At 44.2% G+C, this 13,965-nt stretch overlaps 1 protein-coding gene across 1 annotated transcript in view; it reads right to left on the minus strand.

The window, feature by feature from the left end:
- ENTREP2 (endosomal transmembrane epsin interactor 2) overlaps positions 1-13,965 on the minus strand; it is a 240,582-nt gene that overhangs the window by 28,973 nt on the left and 197,644 nt on the right. The window contains exon 4 of the mRNA XM_002696649.5: positions 7,425-7,559. Coding sequence (XP_002696695.1) covers positions 7,425-7,559 — 135 coding nt within the window. The remainder of the gene's footprint in view (positions 1-7,424; positions 7,560-13,965) is intronic.

The following is a 13,965-nucleotide window of genomic DNA, read 5'->3' on the forward strand; positions in this document are numbered from 1 at the left end:
AGCTGAACTTGCCCAGCAAGGGTGTGCTCGGCCAGGAGAGATGAGAGTCTGAATCAGAACCCAGAAAATGAAGTGAAAGTGTTAGATGTTCAGCCATGTCAGATTCTTTGTGACCCTGTGGACTATAGCCCATCAGGCTCTTCTGTCCATGGGATTCTCCAGGCAAGATACTGGAGTGGGTTGCCATTCCCTTCTCCAGGGATCTTCTCGACTCAGGGATTGAACCCAGGTCTCCTGCACTGCAGGCAGATTCTTAACCATCTGAGCCACCAGGAGAAGCCCTGAGAACCCACAGCTGGGTCCTAATTCTGGAGCAGAAAGAGTCTATAAAGAAGATCTAGATGAGGATGAACAGAGAGAAGGGAAACCAGGGAGGTGGGCATATAAATGGGCAAATGCACCATTGCAGGAGGTTTCCACACCCCTGGCCCAACACGCCCAGCAGACAATGAGTGACGACAGGGACGAGCCAAACCCCACACCATGTCTCACAGATGTGTGCCAGAACCTGGACTCACAAGATGTGTGGGGCTTTAACAAAACTTGCTTGCAAACTTGGATGCAAAGCAAAGGTCAACAAACTAACACTAAGACACAGGCGTATGGGGTTATCCAACCACAGTGCAGTTACGTTTGCTGTGAATGACAGGAAAACAACTGATTAAGCCCTTTCTACCTCTGCAAATTCACAACACACAGTGGAATAACTCAGGGATTAAAAAGTGAATCATAATGAAAATGAGAGATCCTTGGAACCACATAAAACATAAAACTTGTGCTGGCTCAGTCGTGTCTGACTCTTTGTGACCCCATGGACTGTAGCCCACTAGGTTCCTCTGTCCATCGAATTCTCCAGGCAAGAATACTGGAATTGCTGTTTCCTTCTCCAGGGGATCTTCCTGACCCAGGGATTGAACTAGAGTCTTCTGCATTGGCAGATGAATTCTTTACCACTGTACATGGAAGCCTGTGGGTACATATACATAAACATTTATATATTAAATTAAATATATATTAAAGAGTCAAATTTTAGCAAATGCTGCATCTATTAAGTATACATGCATGTATTTGTACATACTCATATGTGTATGTATATGTATGTATATACAAATATATAAATACACATACATTTTAGCATACACACATCTCAATAGATGTAGCATTTTTGCTAAAGTTTAAGACTCTTTAATGGTAAATTCTAAGCAAAACAGTAATAAAATGGGATTCCCTAAACCTGGAAAATACTATTTAGTCCCAAAATTTCAATAAACATTATTCCTAATTATTGAATACACTTCCTTTAAAATCAGGAAGGAATAAAACAGATAAACAACAAGGACCTAATGTATAGCACAGGAAACTACACTCAACATCTTGTAATAACCGATAGTGGTTGAAAGAATCTGAGTCACTTTGCTGTACACTTGAAACTACATTGTACACAACATTGTAATTTACATTACACAACATTGTAAATAAACTATACCTCAATAAAAATAAAGTAAAATAAATCAGGAAGAAAACAAGATGTCTGGTTCAAGCCCTATTCAATACTGTGCTGAAGAGTCCTTGTCAGTTTGGGAAGATAGGAAAAATGAAGAAAAATCAATAAGCAACAAAAAGACTGGAAAGGAAGAAGCATACTGCCATTATTCCCAGATAAGGTAACCCACTAAATAGAAAACCCCAAGCAATCTATGGGCAAACTGTCAGAGTAAATGGAGTTATTAGTAACTGGATGCATGACCAATGAACAGAAGTAAATGTGTTTCTCTATACAAACATTTTAAAATCAGAAAATGTTCTTCAAAAAACTCTACTTTTCCTGTAGTGGGACAAAACTATATGACATCTAGGAATGTATCTAACAAAAATCATACCAATTTTATTGAAAAACACGACAGAAGGATACATAAATGGAAAGATACACCAAAAATGGCCATTCTCAGACAACGAACCTAAAAATACAATGCAGTTACAAATGAATGGCTTCGTGTGTCTAAGACAGAGAGAGAAATGGGGAAGGGGGAGGGCAGGGGAGAGTCCACAAAGGACAGAGAAGAGCCAAGATCATTTTGAGAAGAAATAAGGGGGGCTGATCCTACCAAACACACACTTAATAAAGAAAAAGCATTTAATATAATGTGCTATTGACAATGAGTCAAGCCATACACCAACACAGAAGAAAAGAGACCCCAGAAATAAATGTTTTTAGATACAGATACTCAATATATAACCACATGACTAAATGACCACTAACCTGAGCTGTAACAGCAGATGATGATCTATCAGTGAAAAACAAAACTAGGTCGTATCTCACGCCACATGCATAACTAAGACCCAGGTGGATAAAAACTAAACATGAAAAGCAAAGTTTTAAAGCTTGTGGGAAAAAAATCCAGGAAGTTTATCTGACCTCAGGATGGGAAAATATTTCTTAAATGCAATATAGAAAGGACACTTCCAACAGGAAATGAATCTGACTGCACTGAAACTGAAAACTTGTCTCTGAAAAACGACATCCAAAATGAAACGAAATGACATCCCAAACAAAACTGAATGACAAGTCCCAGAGTGCATGAGATTTTTATGACTAAGGTCATTGTTTAGAACAGAGAACCCCACAGGAAGACAGACAAAACAGATGATTCACTGATGAGAAACACAAATGGCCAATACATTGACGATACAAGACAAGTCAAGAAGAATCTATGGCAAGAACTCTTGGCAAGGATGTGACTGAAGCAAAGGTACCTCTTCCACCGGCCGTGAGAATATTACCTCTTAGTAGAGAAATGGGATGTTTTGTAAAAGGGAAGATGGACCCTCCTTACATCCTGGCCTGTGTGCCTGCTGAAAAGACACAGCATGTGAGCCCAGGCTGATGACTGCATGACTAATCATTCTAGCACTGTTAAAATAGGCTTCCCTGGTGGCTCAGTGGTACAGAATCTGCCTGCCAATGCAGGAGACGCAGGTTTGATCCCTGGGTTGGGATGATCCCCTGGAGAAGGGAATGGCAATCCACTCCAGTATTCTTGCCTGGAAAATTCTATGGACAGAGACTCGCAGGTGACAGTCTATGGGGATGCAAAGAGTTGGACACGACTGAGCGACTCACACACTTACACAAGTAAATCAACTATACTTCAAAAAAAAAAACAAACAAACTATACTTCAACAAAAAAATAAAAATAATAAATAAATAAGTAAATAAAAAGGTCGTGCAAAGCAGGTCACAAAGGATGGCCCCCAGAAAAGCCACACTGGGGTCAAATATAGGTATCACTCCTCCACTGAGTCGTCTCTCTGGCAGGAATTCTGCTCCCTCAGTCAAGATTCTGTCCTGTGGCCCCTCTAATCTTGGGCCTCTCTGCAAGGGCCTGGGGACAGTAAGGCCCTCCAGACAGTTATGCTCAGCTCAGCCATGGTCATCTTCTCCTTTCCTTGAGCTTCTATAACCAGTGTGTGTTGATTTCTGAATGAAGTCAGATCCCTAAATGCATCTCTGAACGCCTGCACGGGCCTGTCTCCATCTTTCTGGCCTTGCTTTCACGTCTTTCTTCACCCACAACTCATCCGTCACATGGACATTTAACAGCTTGAGGTACTGACGTATGACAGACGAATGACAGAGTGAGCATATTTTAAACACAGAATCCAATGAGTTTTGACACATGTGCACACCTGCATAGCCACCACCGCGATCAAGGGAGAGAATTTACCCATGGCCCCAGGATTACTTCCGGCTCCTTTGTTACAAGTAATTCTCTACCTTCACATTCCCTTCTGCCGGTTTTACATGTTCTTTCAAATGGCCTCATCATTCAATTATTATTGAAACATTTCCCATCCTACATACTTTCCTCTTAATGCCCTCTTCCCCTCAGCATATCGGTGCCAATTCAGAGCTCTGAACATAACTAAGTGCTTTAGACACAACCTTCGGTCTCAAGGAGTGGACTCTGCACCGTCTCCTCCAGGTTGTGTATGCAAAACCACAACCTGCTCTCTGCCCCCACTCAAGGCAATGGGGCCCCTCTGAAGCCCCTAGTTTGTCTGGGGAGTAGAGTGAAGGTCAGGTCTTTTATTATTTATCCTGGGACCACCCCAGCAAGCCCTGTTCATGATCCTCCTCTTCCCAGACCCTGACATGGAGCCTCGAAAGATCCCACAGTCAAGGGCAGAGGGCTGGGGACTACCTGCTGTGGGTCCTTATCTGAATGTGCCAAAAGCTGGGGGGTCCTCGTGTGAGGGGCCCACCCATGTGGCCCAGCACTCAAGCCCTGCAGGCTCCGCCCCCCCACCACCCCAGCTAACAGAAAGACAACTTTCATCAGCTACATCACAGTGCATCCCCCGGTGATGGCTTCAGGGTATCCACTTGAGGAGGGTCCAGGGCAGCGGTCTGGAAGGAAGAGGGGTGCATCTTGAAGCTGTGTTTGCTGAGCATGTTGCCTTAGACCTTAAAAATGTCCACTGTCAGGACATCCCTGGTGATCCAGGGTTAGGACTCCATGCTTCCACTGCAGGGGGCTGTCCTAGCCTGAGGACTGGAGAAACACTGAGTGATGGAGAGGGGCTCATTCATCCAGGCGAAGGCTTGACCCTCCACCCTTCCCCACTGGGAGGAGGGGTTCTGCCTGTGGGTGAACTGCAGCATCAGCTCTTCCCTGATGTCCAGCCGGCTGCCCACCCTGACCATTCTGGACTTGTCAGCCTTCACACTCCGTCACAAAATATCAATGTTCACTTATTCTCAGGGGCATTTTTATTTCTTCAGCATGGTTAAAAACATACTCAAGATTAAACAATGAGTCTATTTTTCAGGCCCCTAGGTTTTTAGGAAATTGTCTTGCTGGATTTCTTTTCTTTTTTTTTTTTTCTCCTTTAACTTCCTTAGAGACAAAGAAAAGAATCTTCAAGAGAAGTAAACTTATAAACTCAATAATTGATTGATTCCTGGAAAGTTTTATTTCCTTATCCATTGATAAGGTTTCTTTGGATAATTTGTTTTACTACAGTTCCATAAATTAAACCAGATACTTGAAGCGAACAAACAAACAAAAAAAGATCTTTACCTCTATTTTCAATTAGAATTACATCATTATAATATAACTGTAATGATAACTCGGGATATAGCAAAGAATAAAGTTGGGATGGATATACTATCAACCCATGATGATTCATATTCTATCAGTTATGATTCCAATTTTTGTAACCTTTTAAAACTTCTGTTAATATTGATCAGAAAAGATGTCACAATCTTGTGTTGGGTTTGACTTGGCAAAGACCACCATTAACCTACCAAAACATCTTTTTATCATTTATTTTGTCACTAGACATTATTAGGAAGTGAAAGAAAGTGAGAGTGTTAGTTGTGTCCGACTCTTTGTGACCCCATGGACTGTAGCCCATCAGGCTCCTCTGTTTGTGGAATTCTCCCTGTGATCTGGGGTTTAGACGTGGTAGGAAAGCTTCAAAGAGACCCAGGGAGCAGGGGGGTTTCAGAGCCTCCAAACCCTCAAGAACAATCTGAGGGAACAGAGAAGCAGCATTGCCATCATCTTCCGGGCTCCAGAGATATTCCTCATCAGACTGGAAGAAGAATCGAGGACCACACTCCTTGTGACACAGGGCAGGTGCTGGGGGCCAGGTCCCTTCACATCGGGCCTCAGGAACCTCCTCTCTCTCTGTGGCCACTGCTCTTTTTGCCAGCCAGTTTCCCAGAGCATGGGAATTCACAGAGAGTTCCCCTGACAGACTGGTCACCATTTCCGGCATCTGAAATGTCTCCTACAGTGGACCCACCACAGGCCCCTGTTCCAGAGAGTGACACTGCCGTCTGTGCCCGCCAGGTGTTAGGTGGTCCTCCAGAGCGTCCAAACCCCCACATACTGTGTCCCCCATACACATACTACAGAGCCCCTATTGTACAATGTAGCGTTAGTGGTAAAGAACCTGCCTGCCAATGCAGGAGACGCCAAGAGACTCAGGTTCGATTTCTGGATCGAGAAGATCCCCTGGAAGAGGGATGGCAATCCACTCCAGTATTCTTGCCTGGAGAATCCCATGGACAGAGGAGCCTGGTGGGCTACAGTCTGTGAGGTCGCAAGGAGTCAGACATGACTGAAATAACTTAGCATGCATGTGCCATAGGACCACCATCAAGGGCTCCTTGCACTGTAGCCTTATTTTTCAGAAAAAGTTTAGCAGTTTAGTTTCAGGGAAAAGAGGAAAAGAATTGGGTTCGTTGTTCAGATGCGTGTGTAAGTGGCCAATTTTGATTTTCAGGAGCAGGAAAAACTTGTAGGGAGAAAAAGAAAGAAGTGATATAAACAATTTTCCATGCCATTAAAGAAAAATCAGATGCTGTACATAAGAATAGACTTCCATGGGAAACTGTAACATTTCTTGCTCCAAATATCTTTAAAAAGGCAAAATAAGTACCCATCTGTTCTCTGATGGTATAATAGCAAAAATGTTGGCTCAGCCATAAAAAAGAACGAAATAATGCCATTTGCAGCAACATGGATGCAACTAGAGATGATCATCCTAAGTAAGTCAGAAAGAGAAAGACAAATACCAAATGATACCACTTACACGTAGAATCTAAAATATGGCACAAATGAACATATCTGTGACTCACAGACATAGAAAACACACTTGTGGTTGCCAAAGGGAAGGGGAAGGATTGGGAGTTTGGGTTTAGCAGATGCAAACTATTATATATAGGATGGATAAACAACAAGGTCCTATTGTATAGCACGGGGAGCTATACTCAATATCCTATGATAAACCATAATGGAAAAGAATATGAAAAAGAATGTACCTATAACTAAGTCAATTGGCTGTACAGCAGAAATTAAACACAACACTGTAAGTCAACTAGAGTTCAATAAAATCAAACGCTGGAACAGCAGTGACACACGTCATATCAATATTTGTGTCGACCTCTTTCAACCATTCAGCAGTGCTTCACAGAGGTCAGAGGCAGAAAGTGAAATGGTTAAAATGGAAAATTCAAAAAACAAAACCTTTAAAGTGGAAATTTCTAATTGTTTAAGGGGCTTCCCTGGTGGCTCAGATGGTAAAGAATCTGCCTGCAGAGCAGGAGACTTGGGTTTGATCCCTGGGTCAGGAAGATTCCTTGGAGGAGGAAATGGCAACCCACTCCAGTATTCTTGCCTGAAGAATCCCATGGACAGAAGAGCCTGGTGGGCTACAATCCATGGGGTTGCACAGAGTTGGACATGACTGAGTGACTTTCACTAACTGTTTACAATGCTCTCCAGAAAGATGTCCCCTGTTGCATGTGCCCAGCTGCAGGGACCAAGAACTGAAAGGAACACGGTTAAAAGAACATTCCCAGGAGAAATCTCAGGGATGGAGTGGGAGGCAGGAGCGAGTGAAGCCTGGGTCACCTTCAAGGTCAGTCGCACGGCGTTGCAGTCCTCGCGCAGCGGGTTCAGCTTCAGCGTCTCCCCGAGGTTGCTGCAGCCGGACACCTGATGCTGGGTCTCGCAGCAGACACATACCTCCACACTGTCGAACTTTATCTGGACAGGGGAACACAGACAGAGCTCAAGGTTAGAACCTGGCGTGTGGTTCCTAACAATAAGGAACATGGGACAAGCATCCTATCTCATTTTCTTTACATAATAAAGTCAAGATGAATTTTTTAACAGACAAAACTCACCAGAAATACCATTAGGAATTATTTAAAATTCCTATTTTCAAAAGCAATTAATAAAAAAATAAAATATAAGAAACCTAAGCTATAAACTTAGGATTTCCCAGGTGGTGCAGTGGTAAAGAACCCACCTGCCAATGCAGGAAACGTGTGTTTGATCCCTGGGTCAGGAAGATTCCCCCGGAGGAGGAAATGGCAACCCAGTCCAGTATTCTTGCCTGAAGAATCCCATAGACAGAGGAGCCTGGTGGGCCACAGTCCATAGGGTTGCAAAGAGTCAGACAAAACTGAAGCAACTTACCACGTGTGCACTCACATAGTAGAGATTAAAAGAATATGGGTAGCTCTACAGCCATAAATTTTCAAACCTAGAGGACACAGATAATTTCCTAGCAAAATACAAGCTATGATACCTAGTCCATAAGTAAACCTAAAGATCAATAACCGTAAAAGAGATTCAGTTCAGTTCAGTTCAGTCGCTCAGTCGTGTCCGACTCTTTGTGACCCCATAAATTAAAGTACGCCAGGCCTCCTTGTCCATCACCAACTTCTGGAGTTCACTCAAACTCATGTCCATCGAGTCGGTGATGCCATCCAGCCATCTAATCCTCTGTCATCCCCTTCTCCTCCTGCCCCCAATCCCTCCCAGCATCAGAGTCTTTTCCAATCAGTCAACTCTTCGCGTGAGGTGGCCAAAGTAAAAAAGATTAGAAAGTCCAAAATGGTATTTCAGGCTGAGTTTGCTACTGCTATTGCTAAGTCACTTCAGTCGTGTCCGACTCTGTGTGACCCCATAGACGGCAGCCCACCAGGCTCCCCTGTCCCTGGGATTCTCCAGGCAAGAACAATGGAGTGGGTTGCCATTTCCTTCTCCAAGGCATGAAAGTGAAAAGTGAAAGTGAAGTCGCTCAGTCGTGTCCAACTCTTAGCGACCCCATGGACTGTAGCCTACCAGGCTCCTCCATCCATGGGATTTTCCAGGGAAGAGTTCTGGAGTAGGGTGCCATTGCTTTCTCAGAGGCTGAGTTTGCTCTGACCTTTAATGAAAAGATAATTCCTATGTTTTAAAACAATTTCAGAGCAAGAGATAAAGAAGAAAATACCACAGTTACCTTATAAAGCTAGTTTAACCTTACCCACAATTCTGAAAAGGAAAAACAAAAGCTCCCCACTCCTACCACAAACCAAAAGGTCAGCTTCTCCTTTCAAACATGAAAATATTCTAAGCAAAACAGTGGCTCCTTGAATCCAAAGCTGTATTAAAGGAATTATATTCCACTGCTGTACTAAAAAGTATTGAATGCAAACTATACAGCCCAAGTCTAAATGCCTACAAGAAAGGGAATTTATAGATTCATAAAACAAAAGAGTCCAGGGTTTGGAATTCATGCATGGTGGCAAGCAGGTACTGAAATGTTCTCAGTGCTTTCTCAGTCTCCACCGGCCCTTTCCTTAGGGTTGGCTGTATGCTCAGAAGGAATCTCCTAAAAATACATCTGGAAGCTTAGCAGCCTTAGTGGTCAGTGTGTGTGTTCTAAATGCTATAGCCCCAGGCCTGGCTGGCCGTGCAGCACAAGGGAGAGAGGAAAACTTAGTTCTGTTAAACATCATGTATTTACTTGTTCCCAAAACCTAGGTTACCCTGAAAAATATCCAAGTTTCATTTTAGAAATAGGATTCTGGAACAGTGGTAAATCAATCAAGAAAATCTGTTCCAGGGACAAATCAAAGGAGAAAAATCATACAATCTTATAAATAGATCTCAAAAAACTAGTGCCTCAAATTTAGCAGGCATTCATGGTAAAAACTCTCAGTCACTTTCAAGAATAGGAGAAAATGACTTAAATCTGATAAGGCTTTTACCCGGCAAATATCAAAAGCAAATACCATTTTAAAAATATTTATTTGTTTTGAAGGACTGCACCGGGCCTTTGTTGCTGTGCACAGGGTTCCTTTGGTAGTTGTGATACATAGGCTTAGCTGCCCCACAGCCTGTGGAATCTTCCCGGACCAGAGATCGAACCTGTGTCACCTGCACTGGTAGGTGGATTAACCACTGGACCACCAGGGAAATCCACAAATACCATTTTAACTGGAGAAATATGAAGGCAATTCCACTAAGATCAGGAATAACACAGAGGAATGACACCCGTGGCCACAATTCTGCACTGTTTTAGGAGCACTTGCTAATTTAAAGATAAGAAATTACTGCAAACTGTGTAAATACTGGAGAAGATAGAACTGTCTTTCCAAACGCGATCGAATATCTAAAAACAATCTAAGAGACTACACTAAAAATGATGGCAATTAAGAGTATTTGTTCAAAGAAAACCCAGAAGAAATGCCCCATGTAAGTGATTTAAACAACCTTGAGGGCATGACTTTCTGAGTCTGCTTATGAGTCTATCCACAACTCTATTCTTTTTCCATCTAACAAACACTTTACTTGTTTCACTAAAGAGTATTTGTTGCATTGGTTATAATAAATATGATACTGTGCTGTGCTTAGTTGCTCAGTCCTGTCTGACTCTCTGTGACCTCATTGGCTGTAGCCCACCAGGCTCCTCTGTCCATGGGTATTCTCCAGGCAAGAATATTGGAGTGGGTTGCCATGCCCTCCTCCAGGGGATCTTCCCAACCCAGGGATCAAACCCAGGTCTCCTGCATTGCAGGTGGATTCTTTACCGTCTGAGTCACCAGGGAATACCAAGAATGCTGGAGTGGGTAGCCTATCCCTTCTCCAGGGGATCTTCCCAACCCAGGAATTGAACTGGGGGTTCCTACATTACAGGCAGATTCTTTACCAGCTGAGCTACCCAGGAAGCCCAAATATGATACTATTAATAACCAATTAAAAATAAAAATGGCAAAAATTTTCTATTTAAAGTAACAATAACAAATAAAAGATAAGAGATTAAACATGGAAATTTAATGATATGTGAAGCTATGTATAAAACGCTATTAAATGGCAAAAACTCAGGTACATGAGATGTGGGTCATTCTATCTGGCACCCATACCATGGAGCCCTCCTCTCAGACTGGAGAATCTTTTTGTGAATATTCCACTTTTCCCAGAAAGGCTTCCCTGGCCAGCACTCCAGAGAGAGAGCAGGCAGGTGTCCCAGGCTCCACCCATAGGACATGATACCTCTACAGGGCACTCTAAGTGGAAGCTTGGGGCGTGCACTGAACTGGCTCCACCCTGGCTCTGTAAGTAGCAGACATGAACCACTTCCAGAAGGGCAAGAGCTGGGCTCTGGGGGCAGCATCCAGAGCCCATGGTCAGCATGGTCAGACACAAGCCCAGGGCTGACGACAGGGTCACTCCCAACAGCAGCTCCTCAGTATGATTTGGAACACTGCTCCCTTCCTGGCTTTGTAGCCCCCAAATCTGATTTCTGGTCATCCTGGAGACTGAGCTTTAGGGGGTCCCATAATAACTCCTTCAGATGGATAACAGCTCCAGTTGTTTCTTTGAAACTCAGAACTGGGACTGACACATACGGCCTGAATCCGTGGAGGGCATGGTTGGCTCCCACGTGGAAATCTCTGACATCTCCGAAATGCTGGCCCTTGCCAGAGACGCACAGATGGCTCAGCGGTAAAGAATCTGCCTGCCAATGCAGGAGATGCAGGTTCAATCCCTGGGTTGGAAAGATCCCCTGGGGAAGGAAATGGCAACCCACTGCAGTATTCTTGCCTCAAGAATCTCATGGACAGAGGAGCCTGGAGGACTACAGTCCTTGGGGTTGCAAAGAGTTGGACACGACTGAGCACTCACCCACTCTGGAATCCAAACTGAGTCCCAGGGGGTGCATGTGCAAAAGTGTTTTAAAGACTATATGGAATAATAAACATTCAAGAATTAAGCCCCCAAATTGGGAAAGAATGGTAACCTGAGAAGTAGATGTCTTAACACACTAAAGCTCAGCTGAGGACATCTAGGTGGCTTGAAATAGCTGCCATCTCTTTCAAATGCTCAACTGGACTGAGGTCCCTGGTCTCCCTCACCTACTGATGACTCTGGTAAAGATTCCAAGACCTAGAGAGAAAAGTCTAGTTGGAACAGCTTGGCTGAGCAACGATGATGCACACATCGGGGCGGAGGTAAGCTGCCCCCAAGAACACAGGACAAATATCCTTCCAAAAGCTGCTCTGGCTTAGAGTCCAATCAACCCATAAGAGTAAGCCATAGGGTCTTCCTTGGTGGTCCAGTGGCTGAGAATCTGCCTGCAAATCAGGGGACACAGATCCAATCCCTGGTGAGGGAACTAAAATCCCACATCTTTGGGACAATTAAGCCTGCAAGCCACAACTACTGAAGCCCATGCACACTCTAGAGCTGTGCTCCCCAACAAGAAGCCACTGCAATGAGAAGCCTGTGCACCACAACTAGAGAGTAGCCTGTTTGCTGAAACTAGAGAAAGCCTAGGCAGCAACAAAGACCTAGTGTAGCCAAAAATAAATAAATAAATACATTTAAAATGAAGCCATAAGGAAGGCACCAAGCGGGTGTCTTCCTTTCTCCTTCCCGTGGAAACATAGTGGCCCTGAGCTCCCCCTGAAGCTGGCACGTGCCACAACCCTCAAGCAGGGGTCAACGCCTGGGGCTCCACTGAGTCCTTGAGCTCTTAGCAGCACCAGGACAAAGTCTGGCTTTCCTGAGCGAGCCTGTGTCCCCACAGCTCAAAAGCCTTGAGGAATGATTGCATATGACCACGGCCCCACCTTGGCATTGACTCCGAGGCTGCTAACGTAAATGGCTACACAGCTTTCTGGGGAGGGAGAAGAGAGAGACTGCGTTTGGGGGGGTGCAGTAGAAGGATGGTTCAGCATATCGAGTGACCCGTTATCAACCTCAGGGGATGACATTAACCTCGTCCGTTACTTCACTGAGGCTGTGATTAATTCTGAGACAAATTCTGGAAGCCTTCTGATGAGGTCCGTGACCTCGGCGTCTTGGTGTGCGGGGGCTGGCAGATTTATCTCAGGATGTCCCTCCGTGCTCGGGTCACTGGGACCCACGTGATAGAGCTTTGCGGTGATTTCACATGAATCTCTTTGCAGCACTGAAAAGCCAGCCTGGCCCCGAACCCCTCTAATTAATGGCCTGTCAGCCTGACAGGGAGGAGAAAGGGCCCAATGGAAAGGGAGGGCCCAGGGGCCCGTGTGTACGATGCTCCTGCCATGCCCAGCCTGACACTGAGTGGGGTGGGGGTCCTCAAGGCTGGGTTTGACCAGTTTTCCTCCAGCACCTGTGGCTTCAAACAGGTCAGGGCCCTGAAAGTTCCCCCTAGGCTTGTTCTTCTATTGTTGTTGTTGTTCAGTTGCTGTCATGTCCGGCTCTTTACAACTCCATTGACTGCAGCATGCCAGGCTTCCCTGTCCTTCACTTTCTACAGGAGTTTGCTCAAACTGGTGTCCAGCCACCTCATCCTCTGTCATCTCCTTCTCCTCCTGTCCTTAATTTTTCCCAGCGTCAAGGTCTTTTCCAACGACTCGGCTCTTTGCACCAGATGGCCAAAGTACTTGAGCTTCAGCTTCAGCATCAGTCCTTGAGTTCTTCCCAATTCATTAAAATTTAAATTTTCATCTTTAAACTGACAGATTTTTTGTCCTCATATTGCTTTCATGATGCTGCTTTCCTCTGTCAAGGAAGCTTGACAGTGATGGTGGACCAATGTTTCTGAATCCCACTTTGCACATAATTAAGTGCACTGGAACACAGGCGTGCTGCTGATGACAGCAAAACGCTGCTCTGTTCTCTGGTTCTCACTGCACTTTAGAACATGCATCACAGGGTCAATGGGGAACATCCACTAACAAAACTTCCTTAAAACCCAAAGTCTGTTGAGGAGCTAAGGTTTTGTGTGTTTTTTAAAATTGTGTGTGTGTATAAAGCATCTAAGGCAAACAATATCTAATTCCAGAAGATAGAAATTTTATTATAAAAATCATACAATGAAGCTTTTAAACCTTCCCTGACCTTTCAGGGAAAACTAGGACCTGCTTTTTATTCAGATCATCAGACATTTCACCTTTATTTTGGTCTTGATTTCATCACAGTCTATCTGTTTGCTAATTTAGCTGTTGTCTCTGCAACAGATGCTCAAATTATTTGTGGAATAATAAATCTAACAGAGGGCACAGCCTTTACATTTTTCATCACATGAGTGCCAATGCGAGAGAGACAGGCAGAGACAGACAGAAACAGAGAGACAGAGAGAGATAGAGAGTGACAGAGACAGGGTGAGACAGAGAGAAAGACAGAG

Source organism: Bos taurus, chromosome 21 (genome assembly GCF_002263795.3).
Source record: "Bos taurus isolate L1 Dominette 01449 registration number 42190680 breed Hereford chromosome 21, ARS-UCD2.0, whole genome shotgun sequence".
Taxonomy (NCBI): Eukaryota; Metazoa; Chordata; class Mammalia; order Artiodactyla; family Bovidae; genus Bos; species Bos taurus.